General features: G+C 47.4%; 1 protein-coding gene across 1 annotated transcript in view; it reads right to left on the minus strand.

The window, feature by feature from the left end:
- Nucleotides 1–17,810, minus strand: part of exoc3 (exocyst complex component 3) — a 202,252-nt gene that overhangs the window by 95,809 nt on the left and 88,633 nt on the right. Inside the window, exon 12 of the mRNA XM_037681994.1 lies at nt 11,165–11,275. Coding sequence (XP_037537922.1) covers nt 11,165–11,275 — 111 coding nt within the window. The remainder of the gene's footprint in view (nt 1–11,164; nt 11,276–17,810) is intronic.

The raw sequence follows: 17,810 nt of genomic DNA on the forward strand, positions 1-17,810 counted from the left end.
ACACACACACACACACATATATATATATATATATATATATATATATATATATATATATATATATATATACATATACATATACATACACACATAACCACACACACACAAGAGTAGTCCCTCGCTTTTTCATGGTTCGTTTATCGTGGACTCGCTCTATCGCTGTTTTACAAAATAAGACTGGACATGACACATTTGGCTAATTGAGGCATGAGCCGCTCCATAGGCATGGAATTTTTATTTAAATAAATTGTTTTAATTTATTTAGCACCTGCTGCATCTTTGTGCAGCCCAGAGCTGCAGGATAGACTTCATGCTGCAGCTGATCAGCTGTTCACCTCTGACAACCGGGAAATGTGGGTCGGTGTTGTGCCAAAAATTGATTGGCTGCCAAATGGTGGCCAGGGGAGCGTGCACAGGAGGACTGGCTGTATAATTCTCCGAAATTTCACAAGATAAACAACTAAAAATAATTATTTTTTTGCTCAAAATTATAGCAAAGTTGTGTCTTATTCCAACTTTTGCTTAATAAATGCACTTTGACGGTCAAATCAGCTGTATTTCAAAAGCTGATACGCGGAAAGGGAAACGCGTAGAGGGCAACTCGCTGTGCATTTCTTTGAAATTTAACAAGAGAACTACATACATACAATTATTTGTTTGCTCAACTTTATAGTAAAGGTGTGTCTCAGTTGAACTTTTACTTAACAAATGCACTTCAATGGTCAAATAAGCTGCATTTTGCCAGAGCGCCGCAGCGAAATTAAGCTGATTTGACGGTTGCTCCAGGTGTGCTGGACAAAGATGGCATGCTATGGCAAGCCAGATGTGTCATTAATAGCCACTTTTACCTATTACATGACACAACAGCATGCCATATTACTCGAATGGCATCTAGCGGCTGAAAATGATAGTGTTCAATATTTTCAGGCAGAATGAATGAAAACATTGGTTACGTACTGTAACCCCAGATTCTATGAGTATAGGCGTAGCCCTTTAAGAGCCGTCGCTGATGGGTTTTATCCCGTTATGCGAAGCATCACACTGAAAAGTTTAGTCCACGCGCACCTGCTGTGTGGGCCCCACCCGGTCCGTATAAGTTACGTTAAGAGCGGGTAATCGGCTCCCAAATAGCTTTTTTCTTCAGCCATTTAGGAGCCAGTGAGGCCCGACGCTTAAAGGGCTACGCCTATACTCATAGAATCTGGGGTTACAGTACGTAACCAACGTTCTATTTCGTATAGGCTTCGCCCTTTAAGAGCTGTCGCTGATGGGCTAAGGGCGAAGCGGATGTTGTCCTCGCCTCACTGGGTCCATTCGAACACCGTATGAGACAGAAGCTTGCCCACAAAAACGTCTTGACACTCAGCTCCCCATGTGCATAATTACGCATTGCGTAATTATGTGTGCCATACACAGACGCATGTTGTGTAACTATGCAATCTGAAAAGCATGAACGCCCCGGAAACTTTCAACGGGGAGGGAAGATGTTGAAAAGGGGGGCCATGAACCAACTGATTCATGGCTGAACAGTATGAACAGATTAATAATAACAAGTGAACTGATTATAATCAAATTAACTGATTGGTAATAATAGTCATGAACTGATTAGTGACAATAGAACCAAAATAACAGACACAACTTGTGACTGATAACAAAATCTCACACCGTAAAGCATGCAGTCAGATGTGAGCCTAAACGGGTTTCCATGAAAACAATAACATTCATTCTGTTAGAGCATTAAGGACAGAATGTGTCATGGAACGAACTGTCACATCACGTAAATAGAAGCGAATAAATGAGCAGGGTGTTGACCACGCAGCCGCAGTGCAAATGTCCTACATTGACATACCATTATGCAAAGCAGTCAAAGATGCAATACCCCTGGTCGAGTGTGCTCTGAGGTTGACAGGAGGCTCTAAATCTGATGCTCTGTAGGCTTCAGAGATGGCCTCACACAGCCAGTGTGACAAGCGCTGGGTGGATAGCGGGCGACCTGCAGATGCATCTCTATAATGCACAAGCAGATGTTGAGTTTGACGCATTGCAGCTGTGCGCGCTATGTAACACGTCAACGCCCGCACCGGACAGAGAAGATGGAAAGACGCTTCTTCTTCTGATTTGTGGGGGGGAGGGAAAAACCCCTCCAATGATATCGCTCTTGATTTAAAAGAGCTCGTGATGTTTTTAGCCATAAAAGCTGGATTCGGTCTTAGACCAGCTGAGCTGCCGTCAGCCTGAATTCTGAGACATGACGGAGTGACCGAGAGGGCAGATAAATCACTCACCCTCTTAGCGGATGTTAAAGCCAGCAGCAGGGCTGTTTTAATAGACAAGAATTTAATTGGAACCTGATCCAGAGGATCAAATGGAGCTTTGATCAGGGCCTGCAGGACCAGCGTTAAATCCCACTGTGGAACAAGTGGGCGTGAAACAGGCCTGCGTCTCTATACACCTTTTAGAAAACGCTTCATCAGCGGATGATTAAAAGCTGTTCTGTCTCCAAACCCTTTGTGGCAGGAAGAGAGGGCTGCAGCGTACGTTTTAATCGTGCTGAACGCCAAGTTCCTGTCCATCAGCTGCTGCAGAAAAGACAGCACGTCACCTAGTAGACATGATGTGGCCTCTATAACCTTCTCTGCACACCAGCGCTGAAAAGCTGTCCACTTTGATGTGTACAGCGCTGTGGTAGATGCAGCACGTGAATCCTGGATTGTGCGCACTACATTCTGTGGGAGACCCATTCTCTCTAAGCGGATCCGCTCAGCGGCCAGACCCACAGGTGCTGGCCTATTTCTGGGTAACTCCTGATCACTCCTCCTGCCTGGGAGGAGAGCATCCTCCCTCCACGGCAGTTTCCACGGGCGCCCCGACAGCAGGCATTGCAGGACTGGGAACCATGGTGCGTTCATGCGCTTGGGGGCCACCAGGAGAGCTGTCAATCTCTCCTCATGAACTCGATTCAGGAACTGTAAAATCAGAGGAGGTGGAGGAAACGTGTACAGAAGAGTTTTGGGCCATGGGCTGTGGGCAAACGCATCCACCCCCAGCGGTGGTTCGTCTCGCGGGCTCAGGGAAAACCATAGTTGACACTGAGCGTTTTCTCGTGTCGCAAATGGGTCCACAGCTGCTTTGCCAAATTTCTGCCACGTCTGGGCCATCAAATCTGGATGCAAAGTACAGTCCCCGTGACGTGGACCGCCCCTGGACATCACATCTGCTCGTTTGTTCAGAACACCGGGTATGTACACTGATCTGATGGAGAGTAGATTTTGGTGTGAACAACACAGTAGTTTTCGCGCAATGTGTAACATCTGGGCTGAGCGCACACCCCCCCCTGCCGGTTTACGTGTATGTACGCAGCAGTCACCTTGTTGTCTGTGTGAATCAAAACGTGTTGATTCTGCAGCACAGGATCAAAGTATTGAATCACGTGCAGCACTGTGAGACACTCCAAAACATTTATGTGGGCTGATGTGTGATGGGGCCACCGCGCCCCTACAGCTTGAGATAGGCATGTCCCCCCCAGCCTGACAGCGACGCGTCTGTGAAGACTGACACGTGTGATGTGGGACTGCTGACGGGGACTCCCTCCGACAGAACCAGGGTGTTTCCCAAGTGTCGGAGGTCTGCTCTCACGGAGAGAGGAACAGTGATCATCTGTCTCTTTTGTCTTACTGGATCCACACGCAGACGCGCAAACCACCTCTGGAGGCGTCTCGTGTAGTAAACCCAGCGGGACCACTGTGTGAGCTGATGACATCGTTCCTAAAAAGCTTCATGATGGAAATAGCCGTTACCACTCTGCCAGGTCTTACGTGGCGGAGCTGGTCTTTTAGAGTGTCGATTCTCGTTTGTGATAAACGAGCCATCATGGTGGTTGAGTTTAGCTCTATTCCCAGATAAACAATTGTCTGGGCCGGAAGAATCAAGCTTTTCTTCCAATTTATGGCAAAGCCCAGATTTAACAGGTGTGATGTCAGCACCTAGGCCTGTCTCGCTGCCTCCTGTCTGGAGCGTGACAGCAGCAACAGGTCGTCCAGGTAAAACAAAACTCTCATCCCTACTCTGTGTAACGGATGCGGGGCCATTTCCACACACTTTAAGAACGTACGAGGCGTGAGGGAATACCCGAACGGCAGCCTGTTGTACTGATACTTCATCCCTTGAAAGGAGAAATGCAGGAATTTTCTGTTTTGGGATGATCGGTATGTGAAAGTAGGCATCTTTCAGGTCGACGGAAACAAACCAGTCGTTTCTCTGGATGTTGTCCAACAGCTGTCTGGTTGTCAACATGTGAAACGGTCTGTCCATGATCGCCTTGTTGAAAACTGACAGATCCGAAATGGGTCTCGTTCCTCCGGTCCGTTTGGGAACCAGGAAGTAACGTGAGTAAAACCTTGTGTTTTCCTCTCCGTTGGGAACCCTGGAGATCACCTCTTTTACCAGAAGTTCTTGGACTTCTGCATTTAGGAATGAGATTTGGTCTGGTGATGACAGGACCATCTCTAAAATTTCTCCGAACGGAGGGGGTCGAGTTGCAAATTGCAACGTGTAACCCTTGCTTAACAACCTGGCCATCCATCTGTCTGGTGAACATGTTTTTGGCCTCTCCGTGTAACGTTCGTGGAGTGGACGCGCGTTTAAGTGATGTGTCATGTTTTGTACGGATGTCATCCAGTCCACCGCCTTGACCGCGTCATGTGTCGCGGGAATGTTTTCCGCGTGACCCAAGGCGAGACTTCCTCGAAAGGGCTCTGAACGCGCCTGTGTGCTACGTTCGGACTGCGGACCAACCTTCAAGTCTAGGTGGGCCAGTTTGTGTTGAGGAGAAGCATGTGACAGCTGATGACGCCGTGGGGCCCCGCATTTAACGCCACTGCGGTGAAACGCGTGTCGCTCCTGCCGCGAGCGGTGTCCTGCGCTAGGTTCGCTTTGAGATCTTGCATCTATGCTGCCATGAGCGGGTGAGCGCTGAGAAGCGGTGAGCACGACTTCATCTACGCCGTGCTGTTTGAGTGAAGGCTGCGAGCCCCGCGAGAGCACACGTTTTCTCTGGTGGGACGTGCGCCGCTCTCGCTGGAGGCGAGACTCGTCACTGTGTTCGCTCAGCTGTCTCACGCTTATGATGCCGTGAGCGGCCGAGCGCTGAGACGCGGTGGGTGAAATTTGCCCGCGCCACGGCGGCACGCGTTTGCTTCGGTGAGGCGTGTGTCGCTCTTGCCGAGAACGAGGTCCTTCACCGGACCCGACCTGCAGTCCCACATTTATGCCTATGTGAGCCGGTGAGCGCCGGGGAGCCGAGTGTGCACCATCATCAACGCAACACCATTTGGGTGAAGGATGTTTGCGTCGCGCGAGTGCGCGTTTGACACCGCTTGGGTGAGGATTGTGCAGCTCGGGTTGACAACGAGTTATTTCGCTTACCATTGTGTCGTGTGAGCGTCTCGTCATGTCTTGGAGCAACGGTGAATTTAAAAAACCTTAATTTAAGGACACGGCTCGTTAAGTGTGGAGGATACGTGTGCAGCCACTGTGAGTTCATCCGAGATTACAGACTGGCTAAAAACAGACACTTTGATCATTGAATGATTTATTTCAATTTTTGTGTCACTTTTACACACACCCTCCGCAGACCGTCATTTTTAAAATCTTTTCCCCCAGTGAGCTCTGCGATTTGTTGGCCCAGGGCGCCGCCTGCAGGCGATCTCTGGGGAAAAGCTGAACTGCTGGTTGCCGGGATAAAGAGGGCTGGTCTCTGACAGGCGGGGCTGGTGGTGGAGCTGGGCGAGACGCTGCAGCGGCGGCGGCCGTGGACTGTCGTTGCTTCTGCCTCTGCTCACGACGATCTCTCCAGCGGGCCGGGGGGCGGGATGAGCCGCGTGGCTTGATGAAGTGGCGCATGGTCTCCGACACCTCCTCCGACTGTTTGGAGTTCGCCAACATGGCCTTGAAACTGCTCCCGAACAACGCATCCGCCGTGATGGGGCCCTCCATCAGGTCTCTGTGCAGTTTCTCCAGCAGCGAGGGGCAGTGACGAAGCCAGGTGGATCGCTGAATCATCGTCATCCACGCTGCAATCCTGGACAGGCAGACAGCAGAAGAGGCACACATGTTGAGGATGGCGTCAGCTGCTTTGCAGAGGGAGCTTTTGGACTCCTCAGGCAGATCTGCGGCCTCCAGCCTCTTGGACACGCTGTATGCTAACAGCGCCACGTTGTTGTTGTTAGCTGCGGCTGCCTGAAACGCACATTGATGAGCTCGATTGGAGAGCGTGGTCACCGTCTGGTCATTTTTCCCAGGAGGGTCGGGCCACTACTCCAACCTGGACAGCTTCGCTCTGAAAGCTTTTGTAAGGCTTGGCTCAAGGGGGGGTACCGAGGGAAAGCTCCGCTCAGTGAACCCCTCCACTCTGGTGATGGGAGCAAAGGTGGCGAAGGGCGCTCTCAGCTTACCAGGACCGGCTGCGGCCTCGTTCCAATACGACGTCACCGCAGGAAACTGAGGCCAGATGGGATCAGGATGGCGAGCCGGCGTGGAGCCAAATCTTCCTGCAAGATCATCCGATCTGGGCGGGGGGGGGTAAGGGAACGGAAAGTCCCTTCATGTCAGCAGCTTCCCGGATAATGTCAGGCAACTCCGATAGGAGTGCGCTGACGGCAGGGAGCGATGCAGCCGTTGAGGCGGGAAAGCCCAGAGGGGTCGAGCATCCGCTCGGACCCCCTCGTTCCACCAATGCACTCTCTGGGAGGGAGTGAGCATCGGGGCTGCTGCTGACGTTGCCAGTCCCAGAGGAACCATCCGATTCGCTCCGAGAGCCGGCGTCGAAGAAGTCAAACGCGTCGTCCAGCGAACAGTCTCCCACCACGAACAGGCAGTCCTCGATGTTAGCCTTAAACAAGGCTGCTCTCCTCTGCCTTTCCTCCAGTGGAAGATCGTCACAGAGGCGGCAGGACGAAGCGCGGGCGACGTGGCGGGGACCCATGCATCCCTCGCAGGTGTCGTGCCAGTCAAAGCTGAGCAAGTAACTGGTCTTGCAAGATGAACACAAGCAGATGATGTTGGAACTGGACATCTTGTAGAAGGTCAGTGTTATTAGCTTGCTGAAGAAAATTGGGAGCCGATTACCTGCTCTTAATGTAATTTATACGGACCGGGTGGGGCCCACACAGCAGGTGGGCGTGGACTAAACTTTTCAGTGTGATGCTTCGCATAACGGGATTAAAACCCATCAGCGACAGCTCTTAAAGGACGAAGCCTATACGAAATAGAACGGTCATATCTCAGCCAAAAATTGGTGTATAAATATGTGAAAAAATACAATATGAAAAAAAAATCCTTCCTGTGGACCCAGCACCTGCAGGAAGGGCCATAAAAGTCGGGTGCATGATTCTATGGGCAGTGGCCGAAGGCGGGGACCTTGGCGCTCTGACCCTGGCTTACCAAAGCTGGCTCTTGGGACATGGAATGAAACCTCTCTAGCAGGGAAGCAGCCTGAGCTTGTGCACGAGGTTGAAAGGTACCGACTAGATATAGTTGGGCTCACCTCGACGCACAGCATGAGCTCCGGAACCGATCTCCTTGAGAGGGGCTGGACCTTATTCCACTCTGGAGTTGCCCATGGTGAGAGGTGTCGAGCTGGTGTGGGTCTACTTGTAGCCCCCCGATTTGGTGCCTGTGTGTTGGAGTTTTCCCCGGTAGATGAGAGGGTGGCTTCCCTTCGCCTTCGGGTGGGGGGACGGGCTCCGACTGTTGTTTGTGCCTATGCGCCAAACTGCAGTTCAGAGTATCCGGCCTTCTTGGAGTCCTTGGCAGGGGTGCTGGAAGGTGTGCCAGCTAGGGACTCCTTTATTCTGCTGGGGGACTTGAATGCCCACGTGGGTAATGACATTGTGACCTGGAGGGGTGTGACTGGGAGGAACCTCTCTTATCTGAACCCGAGCGGTGTTCTGTTGTTGGACTTCTGTGCTAGTCATAGTTTGTCCATCACGAACACCATGTTCGAACATAAGGGTGTCCATAAGTGCACTTGGCACCAGGACACCTTAGGTCGTAGATCGATGATAGTCGTGTCATCTGATTTGCAGCCATTTGTTTTGGACACTTGGGTGAAGAGAGGAGCTGAGCTGTCAACTGATAACCACCTGGTAGTGAGTTGGATCATATGGCGGGAGAAGATACCGGACAGATCCGGTAGACCCAGACGTGTAGTGAGGGTTTGCTGGGAACGCCTGGCAGAAGAACCCGTCAGAGAGATCTTCAACTCACACCTCTGGGAGAGCGTTAACCGCATCCCAGCTGAGATGGGGGACATTGAGTCCAAGTGGGCCATGTTCCGCGCCTCGCTTGTTGAGGTAGCTGCCTTGAGCTGTGGCCACAAGTTTGTTGATCCTTCTCGCGGTGGCCATCCACAAACTTGGTGGTGGACACCCCAGGTTAGGGAGGCTGTAAAGCTGAAGAAGGAGTCTTATCAGGCCTTGTTGGCCAGTGGGACTCTGGAGACAGTTGAGGAGTACCAGAGGGCCAAGTGGTCTGCAGGCTTGGCTGTTGCTGAGGCAAAAGCTCAGATGTGGGAGGAGTTCGGTGAGACCTTGGATAGAGACTCTCGGTCGGCTCCGAGGAGATTCTGGCAAACCATAAGGCGGTTGAGAAGGGGAAAGCAGCACTTTACTAACAGTGTGTTCAGTGAAGGTGGGGTGCTGTTGACCACAACCAGTGATGTCGTCGGGAGGTGGAAGGAATACTTCTCGGACCTTCTCAATCCCACCAGCACGTCGTCCATGGAGGAAGCTGAGTCGGGGGACTTTAGCGTTGATCCGTCCATAACCGTGGCTGAGGTCACCGAGGTAGTTTTCAAAGCTCAGAGGCGGCAGGGCTCTGGGAGTGGATGAGATTCACCCTGTTTTCCTTAAGGATCTGGATGTAGTGGGGCTGTCTTGGCTGACACGCCTTTGCAATGTTGCGTGGACATCGGGGGCAGTGCCACTGGATTGGCAGACTGGAGTGGTGGTTCCCCTCTTCAAAAAGTGGGACCAGAGGGAGTGCTCCAATTATAGGGGCATCACTCTCAGCCTCCCTGGTAAGGTCTATTCAGGGGTACTGGAGAAGCAAGTCTGATCGTTGGTCAAACCTCAGATCCAGGAGGAACAATGTGGGTTCCGTCCCGGCCGTGGAACATTGGATCAGCTCTTTACTCTCACTAGGGTCCTTGAGGGGTCATGGAAGTTTGCACATCCAGTCTACATGTGTTTTGTGGACTTGGAGAAGGCATTCGACCGTGCTCCTCGGGGTACACTGTGGGGGGTGCTCCGTGAGTATGGGATTGGAGACCCGTTGTTACGGGCTGTTCAGTCCCTATACAAGTGGTGCGAGTTTGGTTTGCATTGCCAGCAGTAAGTCAAACCCCTTCAGGGTAGGAGTTGGACTCTGCCAGGACTGTCCGTTGTCACCGATTCTGTTCATAACTTTTATGGACAGAATCTCCCGGTGTGGCCATCTGGTGGAGGGTTTCCAGTTCGGTGGCCTCAGGATTCCATCTCTGCTCTTTGCAGATGATGTGGTTCTGTTGGCGTCATCGTGCCATGATCTTCAGCTCTCATTGGAGCAGTTCGCAGCCCAGTGTGAAGCGGCTGGGATGAGAATCAGCACCTTTAAATCTGAGGCCATGGTCCTCAACCGGAAAAGGGTGGATTGCTCTCTTCAGGTCGAGATTGAGGTTCTGCCTCAAACGGAGAAGTTCAAGTATCTCGGGATTTTGTTCACGAGTGAGGGAAGAATGGAGCGTGAGATTGACAGACGGATTGGTGCAGCATCTGCAGTATTGCGGACTCTACCGGTCCGTTGTGGTGAAGAGAGAGCTGAGCTGTAAGGCAAAGCTCTCTGTTTACTGGTCGATCTACATTCCTACCCTCACCTATGGTCATGAGCTCTGGGTAGTGACCGAAAGAATGAGATCATGGATACAGGCGGTTGAAATGAGTTTTCTCTGCAGGGTAGCTGGACTCTACCTTAGAGATAGGGTGAGAAGTTCAGTTATCCGGGAGAGACTCGGGAGTAGAATCGTTACTCCTTCACGTCGAGAGGAGGCAGTTGAGGTGGTTCGGGCATCTGGTAAGGACGCCCCCTGGGCGCCTCCCTAGGGAGGTGCTTCGGGCATGCCCAACTGGGAGGAGACCCCGAGGAAGACCCAGGACACGCTGGAGAGACTATGTCTCTCGGTTGTCCTGGGAACGCTTTGAAATCCTCCCAGAAGAGATGGAAGAAATGGCTGTGGAAAGAGATGTCTGGGCCTCCCTGCTCAAGCTGCTGCCCCCACGACCCGACTTCGGAATAAGCGGAAAATAATGGATGGATGGATGGAAAAAAATCCATAAATATGTCACTTCGGCCTATGAGTTGCAGGGCATATTGTGTAAAAAACGCGACTTATAGGACAAAAAAATACACCCTTACTGCTTGTACTACTAGTCCTACTTCACAGTTTTTCACTAATTGCAGGGCTTCAGGGTATGAATCCCCCGTGATAAACAAGGGACTACTGTATATTTATTTATTTACCCTTTGTTTATAAACGGCACGATGGCGCAGTTTGTAGAGCTGCTGCCTCTCAGCAAGAAGGTCATCATTTCAAATCCCAGCCAGGGGCCTTCCTGGGTGGAGTTTGCATGTTCTCTCCGTGCATGTGTGGGTTTTTTCCGGGTACTCTGGTTTCCTCCCACAGACCAAAAACATGCATGTTAGGCTGATTGGTAACTCTAAATTGTCCCTAGATGTGAGTGAGAGAGTGAATGGTTATTTGTCTTGTTTGTCTCTCTGTGTCCCTGTGATGGACTGGAGACCTGTCCAGGGTGTCCCTGCCTCTTGCACAGTGATAGCTGGATATGGGCATCAGGGATCCGAAAAGAAAAAAGCATGTAAAGATATTGGATGGATGGATATACAGACATGAGAACTCGTTTTAAAGAGAGACCTGATATGTTGTTAGTCAGCGGAATCACTGAAGTAGTTCATTTTAGCCACAATAATCAAAATTTCAAACATTAGTTTCACCTAAAAAAAACAATGCACATCTCATTTATGATCTCAGACATAAAAACTTAATCGTGCGACAAAAGATAATACTTGGTGAAATTGTAAAAACTACATGATGAATACACTTCAGCCTTACTTGAATGTCTGGCAGTTGTTGATAATAGCTATCATATACTGAACATAACACTGAGGCAGCTGTCGGTCTCTCAGGTGCTCCTCTTTGTACGCCACCGCCTCCTCACGGTACCTGAACACAACAACACGGTATGTGAAGATCACATAGCATCGGACAGCATCTTTATTAAAAATATCTACGAGACTGTTCAAAACAAACAAAACAATTTTATCAAATCATTTAACATGATTCCTAAAGTTTTCCCATTTTAAAAGTCCATACTTTTTCAGACTCAAAATTTCTGATTGTCTAGTTCAGTTTGGCCATTTTTTAATGTCTTTGTATGTTTACTCACTTTACCATTGAAATGGTTCTTTTTATTTTAGTCAGTCTTATTATTTTCAGCGTTCAAAATACTATAAAAACACTGTTAAAAACAGAGAACAACACTGCTGAAAAAAGGAAAACGTAATAAGTTTATGATCTTAATCCGAGGGCTCAAGTTTCCTTCAATAAAAAACGATGCTCATTATTTGTACATTCTATGAACACAAACGAACTTCGCTTCTACTTTTGAAGAGATAATTCTGAGCTCATATACGTACATTGGAAATTAAGAGTTTGGGTGTGCACTGAACTTGGGGGGATTGGAGAGAAGACAACTTCATTGGCAATGAGAGACACACTGATGGAAAATATACAAAAAATGCCTAAGTTCTGATTTGTAAACTGTAAAAAAGTGTGACATGTAGGAGTAAAAGGAGTTTACAAAAATGTTTAAACAACTCAAAGTTAGTGTGTGACATCACTCTAAATTGAACACAGTGTGATAAAATCTCCAAAACTCAAACTTAAACTTAAGCCTTATTTGTACAGGATTAGTTTTACCTAGGGACCACGTCATGTAATAAATAAATTACTCCCCAACGTCTGCTTTTTATGCAACGCATTCACACGGGATAACCAAAGCCTGAGATTTAGCTGAAATTTATGGACATCTTCCAGATATGATGTTAACGCGCTGCATTGTCACGACCGGGCCTGTCCATAATAATGTACTTAATGTGCGGGCAAGGCTGGTCTCAGGCTTTTATGCGGTTATACGAATCAGCACAAAGAAAAGTAAAGAATGCACAATATGAAATTGTGTTAATCCAATTGATGAGGAGGAGGCAGGTTCGACCGGCTGGTTTAAGAGGTGGAAAAAAAAAAAAAAAAAAAAAAGCACAATGTTAAGCTCAGATGACAACCTGTCATGGCCACGCGTGTCTCAAAAAGGAAGAAGCGGGTAAATATAATGGATGGATGGATGGATGGGTCAGCTGATCACGTGCGCGTCTCCGCACCTGCTGTCATTTGCGGTGAAGGAAGTAGCAGCATAAAAGCCAAAGTGAGCAGCGCGTTCGTTTAAAATAGCCTTGTTCATTATTTTTCCAAATGATTTTGCTCAGAAAACAAAAACAAAAACCGCCTAATCACATCTCGGATCCCGCACATTTCTGTCCAAATCACAGAGATGCCTATACGCATTGGATTAGTATTATCACAGCAAAATATAGTAGGTAATTTGTGGGGGAACTTTTACTTTACAAATTACTGACATGGTCAATTCGCACGGGATTAACAACACAGACAATCTCCGTAATTACTACAACTAGCATGTGGTCCATAGGTAAAACTAATGGGGGGAGTGGTGGCGCAGAGGTTAGAGAGGTGGGCCTTTGATCCGAAGATCGGCGGTTCACAAAATTGTGGGTGGGGTGGGTGAAACACCCACACTTGCCCCCCCACCCTCATTCGCCCCACTCTGGGCCCATGAGCAAGGCCCTTAACCCCCACCATGTGCTCCCTAAACAGGTCTCTCTTGAAAATGAGTTCTCGTGGCTCAATGAGACTAACCTGGATAAATAAAGGCTAAATGAAAAAAAAAAATAATAATAATCCCGTGCAAATAGGGCTTTAGATTTTTTTTTCCAAAAAATATTATAAAAATCAAAATGTCAGTGCAGACATATAAAGTTCAACTTCCTGTGACCAGTTTAAACTTTGAATGATGTTTCTGATGTGAAGTCTGAGCTCAAGAGTTCTGAAGAGGGCTGGGTTTTCACATGGGATTCGTCAAATCCCATTGATACTTGATACAATGATACATTCATTTCTATTGTACTTTATATTTAGGCTATTGTTGGGCGTAACTGGGACACTGTGCACGTCATTTCTTTCCACCTCATGTATCACGTGTAATGAGAATGACGATGAAAATGACTTGAACTTGAGGACATTCTATAGGGACAATTTATAAATTTTGGGGGTAAATTTTGTCAGCATTAAAAAATGTTTTATTATACAAACCGGATTCCAAAAAAGTTGGGACACTAAACAAATTGTGAATAAAAACTGAATGCAATGATGTGGAGGTGCCAACATCTAACATTTTATTCAGAATAGAACACAAATCACAGATCAAAAGTTTAAACTGAGAGAATGTATCATTTTAAGGGAAAAATCTGTTGTTTCCAAATTTCATGGCGTCAACAAATCCCAAAAAAGTTGGGACAAGTCCATTTTTACCACTGTGTGACATCCCCCCTTCTTCTTACAACACTCAACAGACGTCTGGGGACAGAGGAGACCAGTTTCTCAAGTTTAGAAATAGGAAAGCTCTCTCATTCATGTCTAATACAGGCCTCTAACTGTTCAATGGTCTTGGGCCTTCTTTGTCGCACCTTCCTCTTTATGATGCGCCAAATGTTCTCTATAGGTGAAAGATCTGGACTGCAGGCTGGCCATTTCAGTACCCGGATCCTTCTCCTACGTAGCCATGATGTTGTGATTGCTGCAGAATGTGGTCTGGCATTATCGTGTTGAAAAATGCAGGGTCTTCCCTGAAAGAGATGACGTCTAGATGGGAGCATATGTTGTTCTAGAACCTGAACATTGTTCTCTGCATTAATGGTGCCTTTCCAGACATGCAAGCTGCCCATGCCACAAGCGCTCATGCAACCCCATACCATCAGTGATGCAGGCTTCTGAACGGAACGTTGATAACAACTTGGGCTATCCTTGTCCTCTCTGGTCCAGATGACATGGGGTCCCAGTGTTCCATAAAGAACTTCAAATCGTGACCCATTTGACCACAGAACAGTCTTCCATTTTGCCACACTCCATTTTAAATGACCCCTGGCCCAGTGCAAACATCTGAGCTTGTGGAGCTTGCTTAAAAATGGCTTCCTCTTTGCACTGTAGAGTTTCAGATGGCAACGGCGGATGGCACGGTGGATTGTGTTCACTGACAATGGTTTCTGGAAGTATTCCTGAGCCAATTCTCTTATTTCCTTGACAGTGGCATTCCTGTTTGAGGTGCAGTGACGTTTAAGGGCCCGGAGATCACGAGCATCCAGTAGAGTTTTATGGCCTTGACCCTTATGCACCGCGATTGTTCCAGATTCTCTGAATCTTTTGATAAGGTTATGCACGGTTGATGATGATAACTTAAAAGTCTTTGCTATTTTACGCTGGGTAACACCATTCTAGTATTGCTGTACTATCTTTCTGCGCAACAATGGTGGAATTGGTGATCCTCTTACCATCTTGGCTTCTGAGAGACACTGACACTCTGAGAAGCTCTTTTTATACCCAATCATGTTGTCAATTGACCTAATTAGTGTTAATTGGTCTTCCAGCTGTTCGTTATATGCTCAATTTCCTTTTTCCAGCCACTTATTGCTACTTGTCCTAACATTTTGGGGATTTGTTGACACTGAAATTTGGAATCAACATATTTTTCCTTTAAAATGTTGGAGTTTGAAATAGGTTGCAATATGATCAGAATCTTGTGAGGGGCACTTTGTTTTTTGTTTGTTTTGTTTTGGCTTTTAGTATTTTGGTTTGAATACATTGCTGTATTATTTTTGTAGAATGTTAGAGTTGTGTTTGTTAAACCTGATAAAATTCAATAAAGATATTTTGGCAAAAAAAAAAAAAATGTTACATTTACTCAGATTAAACTTTTGAGCTGTCATCTATGTTATATTACGAATAAAATATTGACATTTGCCATCTCCACATCATTGCATTCAGTTTTTATTCACAATTTGTTTAGTGTCCCAACTTTTTTGGAATCCGGTTTGTATTTTGATGTATGAGTTTTATCAAAACTGGAGGAGAAGCTGTAAACGGAAAATTGTGACACATATAAAAAGAAAAAGGGAAATAGAGACAATGACATATCAATAATTACTTCATCCATCCATCCATTATCTTTACCCGCTTATTCCATTTTTGGGTCACGGGGGTTGCTGGTGCCCATGTCCAGCGATCACTGTGCGAGGGGCGGGGTACACCCTGGACGGGTCGCAAGTCCATCACAGGGCCACATAGAGACAAACAAGACAAACAACCATTCACTCTCTCACTCACACCTAGGGACAATTTAGAGTTACCAATCAGCCTAACATGCATGTTTTTGGTCTGTGGGAGGAAACCGGAGTGCCCGGAGAAAACCCACGCATGCACGGAGAGAACATGCAAACTCCACCCAGAAAGGCCCCTGGACCGGGGTTTGAACCAAGGACCTGCTCGCTGAGAGGCAGCAGCTCTACCAGTTGCGCCACCGTGCAGCCCTCAATAATTACTTATCATTCAATAATAAAACGAAAGCCCAGGAGGAACAATGAGGGTTCTGTCATGGTCGTGGAATACTGGATCAGCCCTTTATTTTCACTAGGGTCCTTGAGGGGTCATGGGAGTTTGCCCATCCACTCTACATATGTTTTGTGGACTTGGAGAAGGCATTCGCCTCGAGGTACACTGTGTGGGGTGCTCCGCAAGTATGGGATTGGGGGCCCGTTGGTATGGACTGTTCAGTCCATATACAAGTGGTGCAAGAGTTTGGTTTATATTGCCGGTAGTAAGTCAGGGCTGTCTGTTGTTACGATTCTGTTCATAATTTTTATGGACAGAATTTCTCGGTGCAGCCAGGGGGCAGAGGGATTCCGGTTCGGTGGCCTCAGGGTTCCATCTCTGCTCCTTGCAAACGATGTGGTCCTGTTGGCGTCATCATGCCATGATCTTCAGCTCTCACTGGAGCGATTCGCAACAAAGTGTGAAGCAGCTGGGATGAAAATTAGCCCCTCCAAATCTGAGGCCATGGTCCTTAATTGGAAAAGGGTGGAGTGGAGGTTGAGGATGAAGTTCTGCCTCAAGTGAAGGAGTTCAAGCATCTTAGGGTTTTGTTCACGAGTGAGGGAAGAATGGAGCATGAAATTGACACACGGATTGGTGCAGCATCTGCAGTATTAACAACAAAGTCCATGCTCAATAATCCAGGTATAAAATCCAACATTTTTCAGTCAGGTCATCTGGACAGTTTCTTTTTTTTTGTGCTGAAACGTTTCGCCTTCGATCTGGAAGGCTTCATCAGTCAAGGAAACGCACAACAAAACTGATTCTTCCCCCAACAGCTTACTCCAAAGTGGAACAAACCAGTTCTGCTTGTGATAAGACAGTCTCTTTGGTACGCCCCTCCTCCATTGCCGGCCCTCTTCCTTGTTGATAGTCTTGTCAAACTGGTTGAAAACAACAAAGTCCATGCTCAGTAATCCAGGTATAAAATCCAACATTTTTCAGTTCATGTTTAATACGAAGACTTTTAATAATTTATTACTTGTCATTGCCTTCTTGAAGGGGCAGGCGGTTCTGTTAGGGTAGTGCGGTGTCCTTGTTTCTATGTACTCACACTCTGGCTCATCATGAACCAGCCAGCACGACCCGCCCTGCTCTGTTCTGATTGGGTCAAACAGTGGCTCTGGTTCTCTTTTTTGGGTGAAAGCAGCGCCAGTATAATAATCAGATTGGATGGGCTTTTAGGTAATAGGTTTACAACTGAACATTATTTCTTTCCCCCTTCGCATTTTTACAGATGCCGGAAACCCCTCCTGGCTACGTTCAAAAAGATGGAAATCCATTGTGGTGATGGAAAATGGTAATCCATGTGAAAAAGAGATGTAAGCTCAATCATCCACGCAGATAACAACAAAAAATGTTAAATTGTGTCATGTGGATCTTTTTTTTGTTAATCCATGTGTATATACCTTACAGGCACATCTCAATAAACTAGAATATCATCAAAAAATGTATTCAATTTCCAGCAGGTCTTGACACCTGTCTGCAGTGTCAAAAGTAGGTTTTGTCAAAAAGAAGATAAGACACCAGACTCAACAATGCAGAAGAACTGAAGGCTGCTATCAAAGCAATGTGGACTTCCAGAACGCCTCAGCAAGTCTACACGTTGATGGTCTGTGGACCTGAAGCATCATATTCAGACTTAACTGCCACAAAACGTTGGTTACGTACTGTAACCCCAGATTCTATGAATATAGGCGTAGCCCTTTAAGGCTGTCGCTGATGGTTTATCCCGTTATGCGCAGCATAAGCACTGAAAAAAATTAGTCCACGCCCACCTGCTGTGTGGGCCCCACCCGGTCCGTATAAATTACGTTAAGAGCGGGAAATCGGCTCCCAAAATAGCTTTTTTCTTCAGCCATTTAGGAGCCAGTGAGGCCCGACGCTTAAAGGGCTACGCCTATATTCATAGAATCTGGGGTTACAGTACGTAACCAACGTTCTATTTCATATAGGCTTCGCCCTTTAAGGCTGTCGCTGATGG

This window comes from Nematolebias whitei, chromosome 9 (genome assembly GCF_014905685.2).
Source record: "Nematolebias whitei isolate Nwh7 chromosome 9, NemWhi1, whole genome shotgun sequence".
Taxonomy (NCBI): domain Eukaryota; kingdom Metazoa; phylum Chordata; class Actinopteri; order Cyprinodontiformes; family Rivulidae; genus Nematolebias; species Nematolebias whitei.